A 16,926-nucleotide genomic window follows, 5' to 3' on the forward strand; every position below is an offset into this window, starting at 1 on the left:
TGGCAAGGCTACGGAGTTCACCACACTGGTATAAAATGAGATGATGAAGTATAGAAATATGTCATTTCATAAAATTGAAATGCCTTTTACTAAAAAAATAATCGGTTTAGTAGTTTGAAAGACAGACAGTCGACAGGCGACAGACAGGCAGACGGAAATAGGCTATTACAATACTTCCTTCACTTGCACTTGACGTAAATAGGTTTATTAGGAGATGTTGTTGGGCTAAAGGATAAACAAATCTAAAGTTAATAAAAAATGTGAAATATTCAAAAAAAATATCAAAAATGTATTCACGTTATAGAAGGACAAGGTTTACTTTCTTTCTACAAAATCCAGATCTGCTAAATTTGATACCTTATAATTTTCCGAAAAAAAATATAGAAGTCTAAAATTTGAAACAAATTAAACCCATTTTGTGCAAAGCCCAATTTCAAACTCCAAATTTTCAAGTAAAATATTCTGTCAAGTAATACTCACAACAGAATAAGATCAAATAAAATAAAATGTAATGAAAGAGTGTATGAAATTTTACACAGTAATAATGTTATACATCTTTCATTTTTCAAAATTAAAGATTCGAAGTGTTTCAAAATCTTGAACGTTTTAATAATACTAATTACCATACTGATAAAAAAATAATATAAAAAACATGTTTTGAATCTCTTAGAACTGTACAGTCCCTCAAATTTAAAAGAGTAGTTCTGAGGAATATGATTGTACACTGTTTTGGACGAAGTAACATGATCAAGTAGCATTAAGTAAATTGACCACTTCATTAGCCGAAAAATAAAGAAAGATCTCTTGTATCGTATTTTTTTTATATGTGTGCTCTGTTCGCTCTTACGGAATCAACCATAATTTGCCCATTAGGCGTCTTACTTCTTGTCTTATTTCCACACTCCATAAATCTTCCGTTTTCTCCCACTTCCTAAATGAACTTTAGTTAATTTATTGCTTTTTTTTTCTTAACTATTGTTCCACCTTCTCAAACCGATTTACAAACACAACTATGTAATCGAATAATAAACCAGTCTTTTTTTGTAAAACCGAAAATACAAGAGTTTTCCATTCTCCAGTTTTTATTTTTACTTTCCGAGTGTAAGCGAAGCAAGTATTGTAATCGTCGGCCGACTATCTACTTTTACGTTTTCTCGACCTTTCATGACCTACACTACGAAGAAATAGGGCTCCCGTTTCCGTCTGTCTGTGTGTCCGTCTGTCCGTCTGTCTGCCGTCCCGGATTTTTATTAAACAGATAATCTCCGAAAGTACCGGGCCGATTGTTGTCAAATTTTATATTTATATTAGGAATATCATGTAGATGCTAAAACGGTAACCAAAATTTATCTAATCACCCCCACCACTAATGTGATGACGTCACTTCAAAATTGTACATAGTAAATGGGTTTTAAAATGTATAAAATAACATAGTCCTACACATGTAGTTTACGACTCTGAATTGAATTTTTACCCGAAACGCCCAGATTTTTGGAAAAAAAAATCAAAATTATGTAACAATATTTTGCAATTTAATTTTGAATCTGCAAAACCGAATGCTTTGAAATCTTGTAGATCGTTTACAGTTATGATAAGCATGATGAATTTTTAATCCAAAAAATTGATGACGTCAGCTCAAAAGTTTGCCGAATAAATTCTATCTAAACTGTACAAAATATCATGAGTCTGTACTTGTGATTTATCATTCCATTCAAATTTTTTGGATTTGCATATACAAGGTGACTCAAAAAAATTAATGACTGAATCAATTTATTTTATTGATTAAGTGAAGAATTGCAAAGCTGAATATGTACTTTGAAATCTTGCACACGTTTTGAATTTACTGTACGCATGGTAACTTCTTAGTCAATATGTACAACTTTCAACCAATTTTTTGATTCATCGATTGATCAATTTTTCAATTTTTGTGTTCTGGGATTTTTCAATTTTTTTATTATTAAATTTCTCGATATTTCCAATTTTTCATTTCTCGATTTTTTTTTGAAAAATCAGATTTTGTGATTTTTCGACCTTTCGATTTCTGACTTTCCAACTTCTCGACTTTTAGATTTTTCGATATTTTGATCTTCTCATTTCTCGATGCTCAGTTTTTCGGCTTTTCGATTTTATGACTTTTCGACCTTTTGACTATTAGATTTTTCGATTCTTGGATATTTTGATTTTCTTATTTCTCTTTTGCTCAATTTTTCGATATTTCGGCTTTTCTGTTTCGCGATTTCTCGATTTTTCCATTTTCATAAATATTTTCGATTCTTCTTCGACTTTTCGATTTCCCGATTTTGCAATTTTTCTATATCTCAGTTTTTCTTTTTCGGTTTTGGGATTTTTCAACTTTTCGATTTATGGATTGATCAATCCTTGGAGATCGAATTTTAAGATTTTTCAGTTATTATGACTCTTCAATTTCGATGTTCCGGTTTTTAGATTTCTCGATTTTTCAATTTTCTGACTTAAAAATTAAAGAACGGAACAAATAAAAATCGAAAAGTAAAGAAATTGAAAAGTCTAAGAAGGGAAGAATGGAAAAACTGTAAAATCGAGAATGCGAAAATTCGAAAATTTGAAAAACTGAAAGTCGAAAAATGGAAAAGGAAATAAATTGAAAATTTGAATATTAAAAAATTGAAAATTCAACAAGCAGGTCAGGTCAGGTCGAAATTAACAAAATTCGAATATCGAAGGACCAAAAACTCGATAAATGGAAAAATCGAAAATTCGAAATTTCGAAAATTGAAAATTTGTTATATCGAAAGGCCGAAAAGTCGAAAAATCAAAATATCGCGAAATTGAGAAACCGAAACATCGAAAAATTGAAACGCCCAGAAATCGAAACATCAAAAGATCGATAAATCGAAAAATCTAAAATTAAAATATTAAAAAACTGAAAAATACAGAACCGAAAAATTTATATAGGCGAGGTGTACTGATGGTAAATTAAAAATAAGAAAGATAAAATGGAGAGTTGGTTCTTATTTAAGAAGTAATGCAGCGTTTTTGTATAAATTCGATTATATAATTCAGTAAAACCTGGCGAATGGCATTGAAACATTCTTCATGTATTACGCAAAAGCATATTACATATTTTTACATTATTAGTTTCGGGTCCAGTAGAGTACTGAATAATAATGAATCCAGTTGTGGTATTTATTACTGATTATACAACTCATTAGTAGATCAAATAATGACAGTGACAAAAAAAGTCCCTAGTTACCAGGTATTAATTAATAGGCGATTATACGCTTAACGAAGTGGTGTAATCACTTGATCCGATTTAGTTATAACGTTACACATTGTTTTTGAATGCATTTTCATCGTAATGTACTATACTAACATATTCTCATATACCGGATTGTAGGGAATTCACTCGTAATATTGTTGTTTATTATATTTGTTATTAATTATTTATTAAAAAGAGAATTTTGCTTATTACAGACAACTGCGTCACATTCGCCCGCAGACAAAAAACGCGAATTAAACAAAGTTCTAAGCAGAGGTCTTTTTCTAAAACAACACAGCAAAAACCTCTTTGAGAGTGTCAGAAGCAAGCATGTCGACCTATTTTGCTGGGTACACATTTCAGCGGCATCGAGTAGTCTACATACCAAGTGGATGAAACCCTCTTTGGAGCTGTCACCTGAAGAATTCAAGTAATAATAAAATAAAAATCTGCGCCACTAATAATTGTGCAGTACGAACTTTACGAGCATTTATTCATGACGTACAAATACCATAAAACTGAATTGGCACATAAATACGTATACAACGGCGAATTATTCGTGAATCATAAGTCGAGAGAGGGCCGAATGTTTATTTACGATAATGTGAGAAAAGAATGAATGTTGGTGGAATCTAATGCTAATTTTGTATTTTATGGACTTGTTATTAGGTAGGAAAAAAATCTGGAGTTTATTATTGGAATAATTGGATCAATAGTGGTCAAACGGTCGTAGGACGTGATTTAATGGTGACATTTTTCTTAAATTTGATATTATGAATTATTGTTTGTCTAGTATGTGGTAAGGTCATGCAGCGACATAAATAACATACACACGTGTTGCTTTTTGATATAAATTAAAGTTTTTATATAAGTTTATTTCTAGTGTAAACATTTTCTATTATAGTCAGTTTTATGTAGGGACACATAAAATATATCTTTTTAGCACTTCCAACGCCATTGCAAAGTAAAATATTCTATAATTGCGAAGTACACAATGAACAGTTTTACCACATTTCAAAAAAAAATCCTTGCTTTAGTTCAATGGATAACTTATAGAAAAAAAGGAAAATAAGTAAATAACTGAGAACTATTTTATGAGTAATCTTGATGAAGTACCGAGAAGATAAGTACTTCATTAAATCAACGAAATTATGAGCCACCGCTCTTTGTGGCCCATAGTATAGCGAGAACTATATTTACCTCTGCAGTGTGCATCGTTCAGTGACTATTTTTAACATCAGCTCCAACAAGATTTATTGGAATCTGCGTTTGAAGATGAAAAGAAATTTACACCCATTCACTTCACGATTATTTTCAAATAAAATAATCCCTACAAAATGGAACATTTCAAAACGGTTAGAGGAAACTGTTTCTTTATCGGATTTGCCTCTACTTTGTTTCGCGGGTGACCTATTTGATTACCTTCGCGATTTATTCGCATGGTTTAGCTTGTCTCAGGACGTGAAATTCATTTATCTTGTTATTTCACGTCGCTGTTTCAAAAAGATTTACTTTGAATTTTGAAAGTTCGCTGTGCATTAAGTTAATCGGGGCAACGTTTAAAGCCGAAGTTTAGAGGTTTTAAAATTATGGTTAATGTAAATCAGTACTGGAAAATAAGCGCATTAAAAAAGTTATATTGTTTTGTTGGATGTGTGAGTAATTTTAACGCGCATTTTTAATTAGTTACTGACTTTCTCCTCTATTTTTTTTATATCTTTCTTCTGTTTGTGAAGAACTGAATTACACTAAACTTTTGTCAGACAGCCATTTTGTGCCACAGCAAGGTGAAATCCAGTTACTAGTAAAATTGTGTAACTCAGTCTCAAAAGATTGAAAGATTCTCAAACTTTTTTGGTCCGCCGCCACTTTTTTAGGACGAAAATTATTCACCACTCTCCTGAAAATCTATACCTTTTTCATGACTTCATGAGCAACGGAGAAAGGAGCAGTGGACATTTTCGTATTTTCTTTATTTCTACTTACCTCAAATTAATGACGTGAAAGATTTTGGCATAAACAAGACACCTTGGGGCATGCTTTTATAAAATTATCTAATGAATTCTCCACAAGAACAGATTTTTCTATTGGACGAGTACATATATTATTTTCAAAATTATGCTAATGAAAAGGATGAATTTGGTGCATTTATACTAGTCTACGAATGTCCAGTTTTTTTTTTGTTAACAACATTAAATCAACTAAATTTATATTGATGAAAGTACCAACAGAGCATTAAAAACACAATTAGAGAGAGCCATGAATTTCTGAAAATTTGTCTTTAATCTGACAAGTTGAAAATTTTATCAGAGACAATTCTTCAAAAATGCATGGTTGTCTTTCATCGTGTTTTTTATTACTTTCTGTATTATAACTATCTGCCTTTAAATTCTTCAGTTTTTTGTTACTTTTCTCAATTTTTACTTCCCGAGCGTAAGCAAAGGAAGTATTGTAATCGAGTCCCTCGGCCGACTCTCTACTTTTACGTTTTCTCGATTTTTCATGACCCCTAGAAGATGAAGAAATTTCCGTCTGTCTGTCCGTCTGTCTGCAGTCCCGGATTTTTATTAGACAGATAATCTCCGAAAGTACTGAACCGATTGTTGTGAAATTTTGTACTTATATTAGGAATATCGTGTAGATGAAAAACGCTAACCAAAATTTGACGTCACTTCAAAATTGTAGATAGTAAATGGGTTTTAAATTGTATAAAATAACATAGTCCTATACATGTAGTTTACGACTTCGAATTGAGTGTTTACCCGAAACGTCCAGGTTTTTGGGAAAAAAATCAAAATTATAAAACAACATTTTGTAATTTAATTTTGAATCTGCTAACCCGAATGTTTTGAAATGTTGCAGATGTTTTAAGGCTATAAAGAGCATCATAAATCTTTAATCAAAATATATTTGGTTATCCCCTCCATAAACTTGATGACGTCACCTTAAAAGTTTGCCGAATAAATCCTAAAATGTACAAAATATGATGAGTTTGTACTTGTGATATATCACTCCATTCATATTTTTTGGATTTGCATATACAAGGTGACTCAAAAAAATTAATGAATGTGTACATTTATTTTACTGATTTACTCAGGAGCTCCAAAACCGAATGCTTTGAAATCTATTGCGAAAAAAAAACATAATAGGCATGCAGTCGTCACGTTTCCGACAGCGAGGGAAGTACTATCTAAACTCTTTACACCAATTTTTCTTGCGATTTTAGATTTTTCCGTTTGTACTTGAAAGAAGGTCCAAAATTTAACTATATATTTTCAAAATAACTCCACATCTCTAATTGAAGTCAGAATGGAGAACATCGAAGTGCTGTGAATAACCTTTATCATGTTTTTCTACCTTATTAATAAATAGAAACTTGCTGAACTCTCATTCTTAAATTAATTTATACAAAAGCAGTTTTGGCACAATATTTTCATTTTCATTTCATAAAATTTCGATCCGTCAATTAAGAACAGTATCTCATTTTTTGAAAATTTTTAAAAAAGTTTGTCTAGACAAAATTGTTGACCCCTTTAATGACATGCTGTAAACATTTATTCAGGAGTTCATTAAAATTTTTTAGCAACTAAAAGTTTTCAAAATTTTCTTTCATTTTTTCCATGCTTTCATCGCTTCTTTATTATTATAGAACGCCCCTTCAATCGAACTTCAGCTTACTTCCTCCGTTTCCGTCTGTGTATCTTGTGTTGTTTATCTGTATCGATTTTTATTAGACAGATAATCACCGAAACCACCAGACCGATTGATCACTAGAATATAAAAAAATAGATCTCCCGCTTCCGTCTGTCGTCTGTCTGTCATACGTCTGTCGTCCAACACTCTGTTTATCGTGTGATATTTTATAGACAAATAATGTCCGAAACTACTAGATAGATTGTCAAATTTTATATGTATTTTAGGAATATCGTCTAGATGGTAAAATGCTATCAAAACGTGTCTAATCGTCCCCACCAACAATGTGGTGGGGCCAACTCAAAATTTTCATAGTAAATGTTATTTAAACTTTATAAATGAACATACTTCTATAGTTGTAGTTTTTTAAATTTTATAAAATAATACCTACTACATATGTATTTGCGAATTCGTCTTGATTTTTTGCCCTGCATGCCCAGATTTTTGGAAAAAAAAGATTACAATGTAAGTTTAAAACAAAAAAATCTTGCAAACGATTTAAGGTTATTTGCCTACCAAATTCATATGAAATATTCAAAATCCTGTGAGTCTATTTGGGTTAATCAATGTAGTGATATTTCGTTGAGTTTTTTAAGATACTAATTTTCTCATACATATTTCACTAAATGTATGAAAACTTGCCCACCGTATTTCTGCATTAAAATATTGCTTTTATTTTTAATAAAAAAATATTTACTAATCGAATATTTCTAAAATCTTACCCCAGGACCATAAAATACGCTGTACTTTTGAAATCTATATCCCAGAATTTTTTAGGACTTTTTTGGAGAATTTTTGAAAAGCAAAATTTTTCAGTACAGGCTCCCATGAAAATTTCGGGGCGTTCTCGACTATGCTGAGATACAACATATAAAAATGACAACAATCGGTCCAGTAGTTTCGGCGATTATCTGTCTACTAAATATCGACACAGATAGATAAACGACATACGACAGACAGACGACAGGCATACGGAAACGGAAGATTTTTTTTCGTACTCTAGGGGTCACTAAACATCAAGAAAACATGGAAGTAGGCAAGCTCGGAATAAACCATGTTACAATAATATTTCCTTAGCTAAAGCTCGAAAAGTAAATAATTGAAAACACGCTACGTCACAAGTTAGTTTTTTTAGACTAGTATCATTTTCTAATTAAATATGTAAATGACATGACGCACAAAAGTTTTTATAGCCTATATTATATCAAAGTGTTCCACTTTTTGTCATTAATAAGTGTATGTTGCTATTATTTTGTTGTTTGGTGACCTAATTTTACTGTAATTTAATACAAATGTAAATTTTTTTCATTCTTGATCAAACAATCAACGGAAATAACAAACAAAAAGTAACAGTAAATAACTACATTAAAAAAAAGGAGTGGATAATGTACTAGTTTGGAATGAATCACACTATCAAATATTTACAATTTCAAAAACCTCGATTTATAATGAATAATAAAAGCACTATATTTTCCCAAATATTTATTGTTCGTATGCAATTACTGTATAATAAAAAAAGAATTAACTGAAATATTCGAACAAAAAATCCTGTAGATCTAGGCACCAATAAATTTCACTCACTTTCAGGCAAAAGTACGCTGTAAGTTAAATCCCTCGAAAGAATTATTTTTCTCCAATATCATTAAATTTGTGACCTTGATATGGCCTACAATGGCTATTGATTGCTCGTAGTAGATACAGAACGTTAAGCACAATAATACGCAAGTTATGAAAAAATAAGTTGCAATAATCCGTATAGTGACTATCAAATAACTATAAGGTCAAAAATTTACTCTCTTTCCTAGAAACATGGAATTAGTCTGTCAAATAGGCGTCATGTAATTTAGTTTTCTTTCATCTTGGTTGTTGTATATATTAGTTATAATTAAACTTGGTGATGTACTTAATTAACTCTACTTTGAAATAAATGTATGCCAATTCATGTAGCATTAAAGAGAAAATAACTTTAAACAAATTTAATTGTAAATATAAGTATTTACCCGGCGCCTCCACCAAAGACGATTTTAAGTAAAACAACGATTCAATTTCACCACGACAAAGTAACACAAAGAAAAAGGAAAATATAATACGAGTACATGTTACTTTCTTAGCTATAAGATGTTATATGCTGGTAAGAAACTGACAATTCCTTGGCTTGTGGCTTCTGCCATGATACAACATAAATTGTGCTTCGGGTGGACTAAAAATACCCGGAAATTTTTTATAACTGAAACAATTAGAGAAAACGTATATAAATTGAAACCAACAACATCATCTACTATACTAGTTTTATAAAATGGGAAAGAAATAATTTTTTTCGAGTTTTTGTGTTTTGGACCAAATTAATTACCATTTTTCCTGAGTTTTTTTTCTCGCATAGGTGTAGATTTTGTTCCTCGAGCATAATGCATTTCCTACAAGAAATTCTTAAAAAAAAAAAAAATGATGTATAACCTAGCTAGTAACTGATTTCAAAATGTAAAAAATCATCACAGTCTTACTTTTGAATGTCAGAACTGTTGTTCGAAAAGTTAATCGATTTTAAAAAATTTAGAATATTTATAAAAGGTTACAGGATCAAGAACTACGTATAAATGTGAAATTAAAATTTAAATTGTTAGTTACATCATTGCTTTTATGTAGTTTAATATATTTTACATTAACTTTTGTAATCAACAGAGACCGAAAAATAATAATCAAGCAACTTCTAGAATCAATATTTCCATTAATTAACATTTATTGGTCATGCTAAAGTTTAATGGCACAACTTGTAGATGAAGTGTTGTAATTAAACATACTTGTATACAATTGTCGCTACTTTATCGAAACTGTCAATATCTAAAAGCCCGGGAGTTTGTGTCGCTAACATTTTGAAAATGTTTTTTTTACATATAAAAAAAATAGGATACTAATAATACTTTATTTAAAAAAGGAAAAACCACAAAATACGACAAAGAAATATAATCGTTCTTAATAAATCAATGTAAATTCACTCGATAACGTTATATTATTGTTAAAAAGTTATTGGACAAAAATCACAAAATGTGTGTCTCGTTAAAAAAATTCATTCTCATTCTCTCGGGTATCATTTAGTACCGTACCATCAGAATTAAATTTAAATATGCAAAATACATCAGACTTGTAAATTGTACCGTTTGTAATTTTGAGGATAGGAAGAAAATCATTTTTTGCAAAAAATATTTATGAACAGCTTCAAAAATATTAAACACATATTTGAAAACATTCTTAAAATACATATTTCATTAAAATCCTTCTCTAATACATTAACGTCTTTGACGAGGTATTTGTTGATGTTTAACCAGCATTAGAATTTAGCTATTTTGGGAATATTTATTTTGTTATAGTCATGTTCAGAATGTGGCGCATCTCCTAAGTTTACTTAGAAATAAAGCCGAGACGGACAAATAAAATTATTTCAGTGCTTTTTGTAGAAAAACTGTTATTAAGAAGAGTCAAAAAATATTCCTACATGATCAAAATGCTTAATTCATTCAGAGTCACTATAGGTTTAAAAAATATGTGGTGGTCGTGATATGACATGTCTCAGTTTATCTATGTGCCCTACACGTTAAACACATCATTATCATACAAATCTTACCTGAAATGTACGTTACATTTTATTATACAGGGTGAGTCACTAACCGTGCGTTCCTCCACATCACATTAATTATTATTAGAAATATAGAAATTTTTTGAGGAATATATTCTAAAATTATTTTTAACTAATAGAAAATGTTCTGTTTTTAAGACGTAACGCCGAACTATATATTTTTACATATTTTGATCGGCCTCTTTTCAGCTTTTAGAACTACAGTTTATTTTTGAAATATTGTCAACATAAAAAAATTTTTAAACTTTTCAATTTTGAAATATCGACATTTCAGCTTTTCAAATAGAACACCCTACTTTTTGTTCTTATTCTTCTAATATGAACAAATAAAAATAGAACAAAACGAAAGAGAACAAAAAATAGATTAAAATGCAGTAATAAAATATAGGGTGTTCTATTTGAAAAAACTGAAATATCGACATTTGAAAACTGTGATAATAAAAAAAATATATATATATAAACACTGTATATCACAATTTCATTTAAGGTATACTATAACAAAGCGTGTACTTTTTTTCCATCCACAACATATTGTAGGACATACTTTAAAAAATAACTCTTGCGATTTTTTTTGTGAACCCTTGTGTTGTCAAACATTTTCAAGCAAATTGAAATAATGTGGCAAAGTCAAATAAACCGTAGTAGCCTGGGAAGAGGCTAACGAAAATAAGTAAAGATATATAGGGTGTTTCATTAAAAAAATTGTGTTACACCTTAAAAATAGAATACCCTGTACAGTTAAAAATAACTTTAGAGTACAGCCCTTAAATAACCATACAACTTTGATTTTTGACTTTTTGTTGTATCTCTAGTAATTAAAAGAGATCCTGAACACCGCGTGGTTAGTGACCCACCTATATAAATATATATGTGGTGATTTTTTTTTCATTTTTTGCTAGTGTAATGTTTTATTTTTGAAAAAAAATTTGTATGCCATATTTTTTTGCATTTCGTAAAAAGAAGGGTAGTTCCAAATTTTTGATACATGATTTGTATATTTCGGATATTTTACGATTGTGAATAAATGCGATTGCGCGATATTAAAGTTTTGTTCTAACTTAGCTAGCTTAGCATTTTTTGCTATTTTTGATATTAGAATACATATTACATTTTCCTGTATTATCGACGCGATTCTAAAACAACATATAGATATGCAGGGCGCTCAAAAAATGGCGCAACTGTACATTATGCAGTTCACAAGTCTAAGTTCGGGAAAAATGATAAAAAAAAAATCCTTACATCAAATTTATGTTCACTTACAAAAACAAAATATCGATTTAGATAGATAAATCAAAAACCGTGAAAAATAGTCACTGTTATCACATTCATCTTGAACAATTTTTTACTTTCATATTTTCTCTTCGTTTCATAATCCTCAGAGTATGAAAAGATAGGTCTTCCGTTTTCATCTGTTTGTGTTGATATTTATTAGATAGATAGTATCCGACTCTATTGTACAGATTGTACAACAATTTGATGACTCTCCTCATCATTTTGCTTAGTAAATTTTATAAAATAACATACTCCTGTACTTGTGGTTTATAAATCCGCCTTGATTTTTAACACAATTATTGTACAAAACGGAATATTTTCCGCATGTTTCATGTAGCCGATATTTTGTTCATATGTCAAATATCTTATGGTTATCGAATCTTTTTTTTTTCTATACTGTGACTGGTATTATCTATATTTTTTAATTGTACAGGTTTTCATAAAATAAGCAAAATTTTCCAAAATCAAAGTTTATGAATTTTTAAAGGAACTGGACTTGTTCGTGGGCAGCGGTCACAAGAACTGAGCTCAATTTCAACGCTTTAAACCATAGAAATAATATTATATGGAAGTAACTTAGAGAGAGATGCGCGTTGTCAACACAGTCGGACAGAGATGGGTTTCTTTGGGTGGCAACACATTGGCGCGAAATTGCCCGGCAATGTGTTTCTGGGAGGTTTCTTTCGTGCTCTCGCATGGTGTGTGAAGGTGTTTTGTTTGCAAAATTACGTTTAGTGAACTCAAGTTACGATTATTCAAATTAGTAGTGTTCTTAGGTTGCATTTTATCGAACTATTTGTTAAGTATGGTGAAATCGTGTTGTGCATATAACTGCACGGAACGTGCAAACGGAAGCAATTTTATTTCATTTCACAGGTAGTAATTACATGTTGTATACAAACGAAGGATTTCGCATAATATAAAAATTTTGTTAGATTCCCTAAACATCCCGAATTACGAAAAAATGGATTATAGCTACAAAAAGGGAGGATTTTATACCTACTGAAAATACTCGTATTTGTGGAAAACATTTTCTAGGATCAGATTTCATAATCCATTTTGGTAAAAGACAATTGAAGAAAGATGTTATTCCCAGCGTCTTTAATTTTCCTGAACATTTATGCAAAAATAAAAAAAACAGAAGAATACTTAAGCGAAGGCGTTCATTTCCAACAAGGTACCTAAACACACTTTACTCATTAATCAATATTATTATTTTTTAACTCATTTTTGGTTATTGTGTTAGTTAATTGTACGTGAATTTAAAAAATTGATCTTGGTAGAGAATTCACACAATTTAATATGTTTAATTAAATTAGTCAAACTGTTAGTTATTCCGAAAGTTTAATTACTTTTATCCTAAAAATTCAGATTTCCAAATGTTAGCTTGAAAAAACAATTATTGTACACTATTAGATTTCGGTAACTTGTAGAAGATTGTTGTATTAACTGAATTCGTAATGTATTGTAGATTCTGCACACATTTCATTTTATTAAAAGAGGATTTCCATCGCTTAACACGATTTCTGTTATTTTAGATTATATATAATTATAATGTAAGCTGTGAAAATATAGTTTTCATTAATAAACGTTTGTTATAATAATTTGTTTGAACAAATTCGGAAGAAAACGTATTAATTCCCGTGCAAATGAAGCGTTTCTTGCCACTCAGCACGTGACACCCAGTCAGCCGTCCTTTCCCCACTGACGCATAACCGGTCTAGCTATTTCTCTCTTATGTTGATTACACTCGCCTGCGTATGGAAACGTATACAAGGCTCCATCCACTCCTTTATTATATCAATGCTTTAAACACTCGGCTACGACTATTTGTTTCCTGCGTAGGCCAGCTATCGGCTACGAAACATGTGACAAATATTGCAAAATCATTTTTTATAGTAGCTGTAAAAAATCAAAGCAGATTTATAAACCACAAGTACAGGTGTATGTTACTTTATAAAATTTAGTGGTATTTACTACGCAAAATGTTGAATCGCTGGTTTTATCATCTACACGATATTCCTAACATACATTTTTAAAATTTGACAATTGGTCAAGTAATTAATTGTCTAATAAAAATCGACACAGACAGACAATAGAGAAATAGACGGAACAGGGAGACCTACTTATCGTACTCTAGTTGTCATGAAACGTTGAGAAAGCATGACAATAAATACTTCCTTAGCTTAGGCAAAATCATGTATCGACTTCTTCAGAAAATCGGTAAATTTTTAAGAACTGATAACACCGCCAAGAATCCTTTCATTAGTTAACGGATTGCTTATGATTAGTTATGAGTTATGACTTTATGAGTTTTGTAATTTACCAACTCAATGTAGAACGCAATATAGACTCCATATTACTCTGAAATGTTTGATCCTTTAATGTCACTTACACCAATTTTGCCCTGGGTGTAAAAGATCCGGTCTTTCTATTCTGTTTGACGACGAACTGAAGAAAAAAAATGCTTTAACCACATCAAGCATATTTATAAAAGTAGTCTTTAGGAAGATGAATATTTTTTAAGTAAGAGCTACTATTTATAAATAGATAAGTTTTACATTTATTTGCTAATACAAGTGTAGAATATTACTTTTAAGTCACAAAAAATTAAAAGTTTTAAGAACAAGAGCATCACGAAGGGTCTTATCTACCACCAGTTGTATGCGGTTCGATATGGTGAATTTTTTAATCCATAATCACCTTGTCTTTAAGTACGATTTTCGGACAGAAATTGCTAATGCAACACTTCCGACTTTACCAGGACTAAAATTAAATTATATTTAAAGCCATTTATTTTAGACACAATCATTTAAATTTAACCTTGAAATCATGCAGTGGTCATGACATTGAACACCTGACAAGTAACATACTATTTTGTTAGTGTTTTGATTCAAATTAGGACTGCACAAAAAAAAAGGAATTCCAGACCCAAAAAGAAATTTTTTGTTGTTGTGGTTATAACAAAAATCTGATAGAAATCATGCATTACATTATTTAGATAATAGAAAAAATACTAGGGGCACCACTTAGGTATACAAATATAAAAATATGCTAATAAAATTAAAAAGTTTTATTTGCGCACTATGCTGTAATTTGCAGATTATTACTGATATTTATATGCAATGTTATTATAAATTGTTCGTTTGCCTATAAATTTATATGTTTAACTCACAGTTATAAGAAAATGGCATTTTGATTTTGGCGAATTCATCGTAAACACGTAAATATTTAAAAACCGATACTTTAAACAATGCTAAAATTTCGCATAAAATATATATATATACATAATTAAAAATATGTGCTGTTATTATTACAAACTGCGGGAAAGCGAAACAAGCAGAAATAATATTTAAACCGTGAACCTGATTTGCTATAACATACAATAAATCTAATACGCTGGTAAATTTTTGATGAATACGGATTTGCCATTTCTCTTTCATTTCAACATTTATTGCCAGTCGTTTGATTTGTGTCTGATTATGTAAGATATAAAATGAGTGTAAATCAGCTTGATTTATGCCATGCTCTTTTTATAATTTTGAAATGTCAAAGGAAGTTGTAAACGTTCCATATTTCATTGGTATTTTATACGTGTCCACGTCAAATTGCAAGGGATGTTTATGGATACTTCAGATTTAACAGCAATATGAACTGAAATCACCAGTATTTAGTGAAAAATTTGTTTCTACAAAGTTATTTTAGAAAGTCATAGATTTCGAAGTGGTTTTTCATTACGCGTTTTCTGAAAAAGCAGATTAAAGCGTATAATGACTAAATGAAAATGTTGTTAACTGATTTTTTAAATTCTGAAATTCCTGCGAAAAATGATCTGCTATGCAATTTGCGTCAAATAACTCGTATTTAATTAAATCCGAAAACCACTTGTCGAATCACGGCTTGTTCGAAACGTTTTGTTTACCCGTTCCAACTCTGGACAAAAGTAATAAAGTTGACGGAATAAAATTTTATCGACTTACGCTTAAGAAAATGAAAAGTGTTTACACCTTCCACGTGCATTCGAAGACCAAACAACACTCAGAAATAAAGAGGGAAATCATAACAAAGCTACATCAATCACACGTGTCAAGATCACAATAATGAAACACCAAAAGCGGGAAAACACGCACCTGTTTGTGAAGTTTACTTGTCTATGAGATAATAATAGCGGATCGCATCGTCGCAATAAAAATCAAATTCGTTCCATGGAATGTCTTCGGATTTGATTGTTTACGAAAGTTCGTCCGAACAGATGCCGCGGATTCTCAAAGCTCTGCACGCCTTCCTTTATCAAATAGCGATGCCAAACTGTTTGATACGAAATGTGGGTTAGTGGAATTGAAAGCGAATAAAAGCACGCGCTTGCGTTTCTTCGCTATTTATAACAAAATTTATAAGTGCTTTTACACTTACTCTCCTTATTGAAATAATTATTTGGAGTAGACGGGACAGCTTTATCTTGTTTATTCGTCGGTTACACGATATCGAGGAAAAATTCCCTCGTGCTGCGGTCTCGGGCACCCACGCACAAAATCGTTGTAATTGACACTTAATTCCGGTTTGTCGCTGAACTTTCTTAATATCGAGATAATTTTATTATGAAGATACGTGACGAAACCTTAAACTGGAGGAAGTATTCGAATACGTGAGATAATAGCTCGTAATCGAATTACCAAAGGTGAATGCAAATTTAATGTTTAGCCCCTGTTTACCTTCGTGGGTGTACTGTAACTGTGCTGTTGGTATGTACCTTGTAGATGGATTCGATACGCTTTCTCTTGAGGATTATTATGTTGTTAATTCTAGAGAACCATTATAGAGAAAATATTGTCGTGTACCGCCTCAAGGGAGACGTCAAACATATTTTATACTCGCGATTGCAGTTCTGTGAAAAAGCTATTGAAGTTTTCATGTTGAGCGTTGAGTACTCATTGAAGGTGGTCGTAAACATGATGGATAAATTTCAGATGTTCGCCGTTTTGTTTCTGCTACAGCATGCACTAAGTATACTGTAAAACAAGCACGAGCAATGTCATAAATTGGTGCAAACAAGCTATAGTGAGGGAAGAATTATTGTCTTTTACAGAGCATG

General features: G+C 30.8%; 1 protein-coding gene across 2 annotated transcripts in view; it reads right to left on the reverse strand.

Moving 5' to 3' along the window:
• LOC135128947 (uncharacterized) overlaps positions 1 to 16,124 on the reverse strand; it is a 37,537-nt gene extending 21,413 nt beyond the window's left edge. The window contains exon 1 of one of the 2 annotated variants that reach the window (XM_064056028.1): positions 15,965 to 16,124. Coding sequence is in view for 1 of the 2 variants with exons in the window: in XM_064056027.1 (XP_063912097.1) it covers positions 15,815 to 15,854 (40 nt within the window). In the remaining variant the exon portion in view is untranslated. Of the gene's footprint in view, positions 1 to 15,814; positions 15,883 to 15,964 lie in introns of those variants that run through there. The other variant, XM_064056027.1, reaches the window with a different exon arrangement.
• Between the last annotated feature and the right edge of the window lie 802 nt (positions 16,125 to 16,926).

This window comes from Zophobas morio, unplaced genomic scaffold (genome assembly GCF_036711695.1).
Source record: "Zophobas morio isolate AGI-343-1 ecotype UQ-CSIRO unplaced genomic scaffold, CSIRO_AGI_Zmor_V1 ptg000014l, whole genome shotgun sequence".
Lineage (NCBI taxonomy): Eukaryota > Metazoa > Arthropoda > Insecta > Coleoptera > Tenebrionidae > Zophobas > Zophobas morio.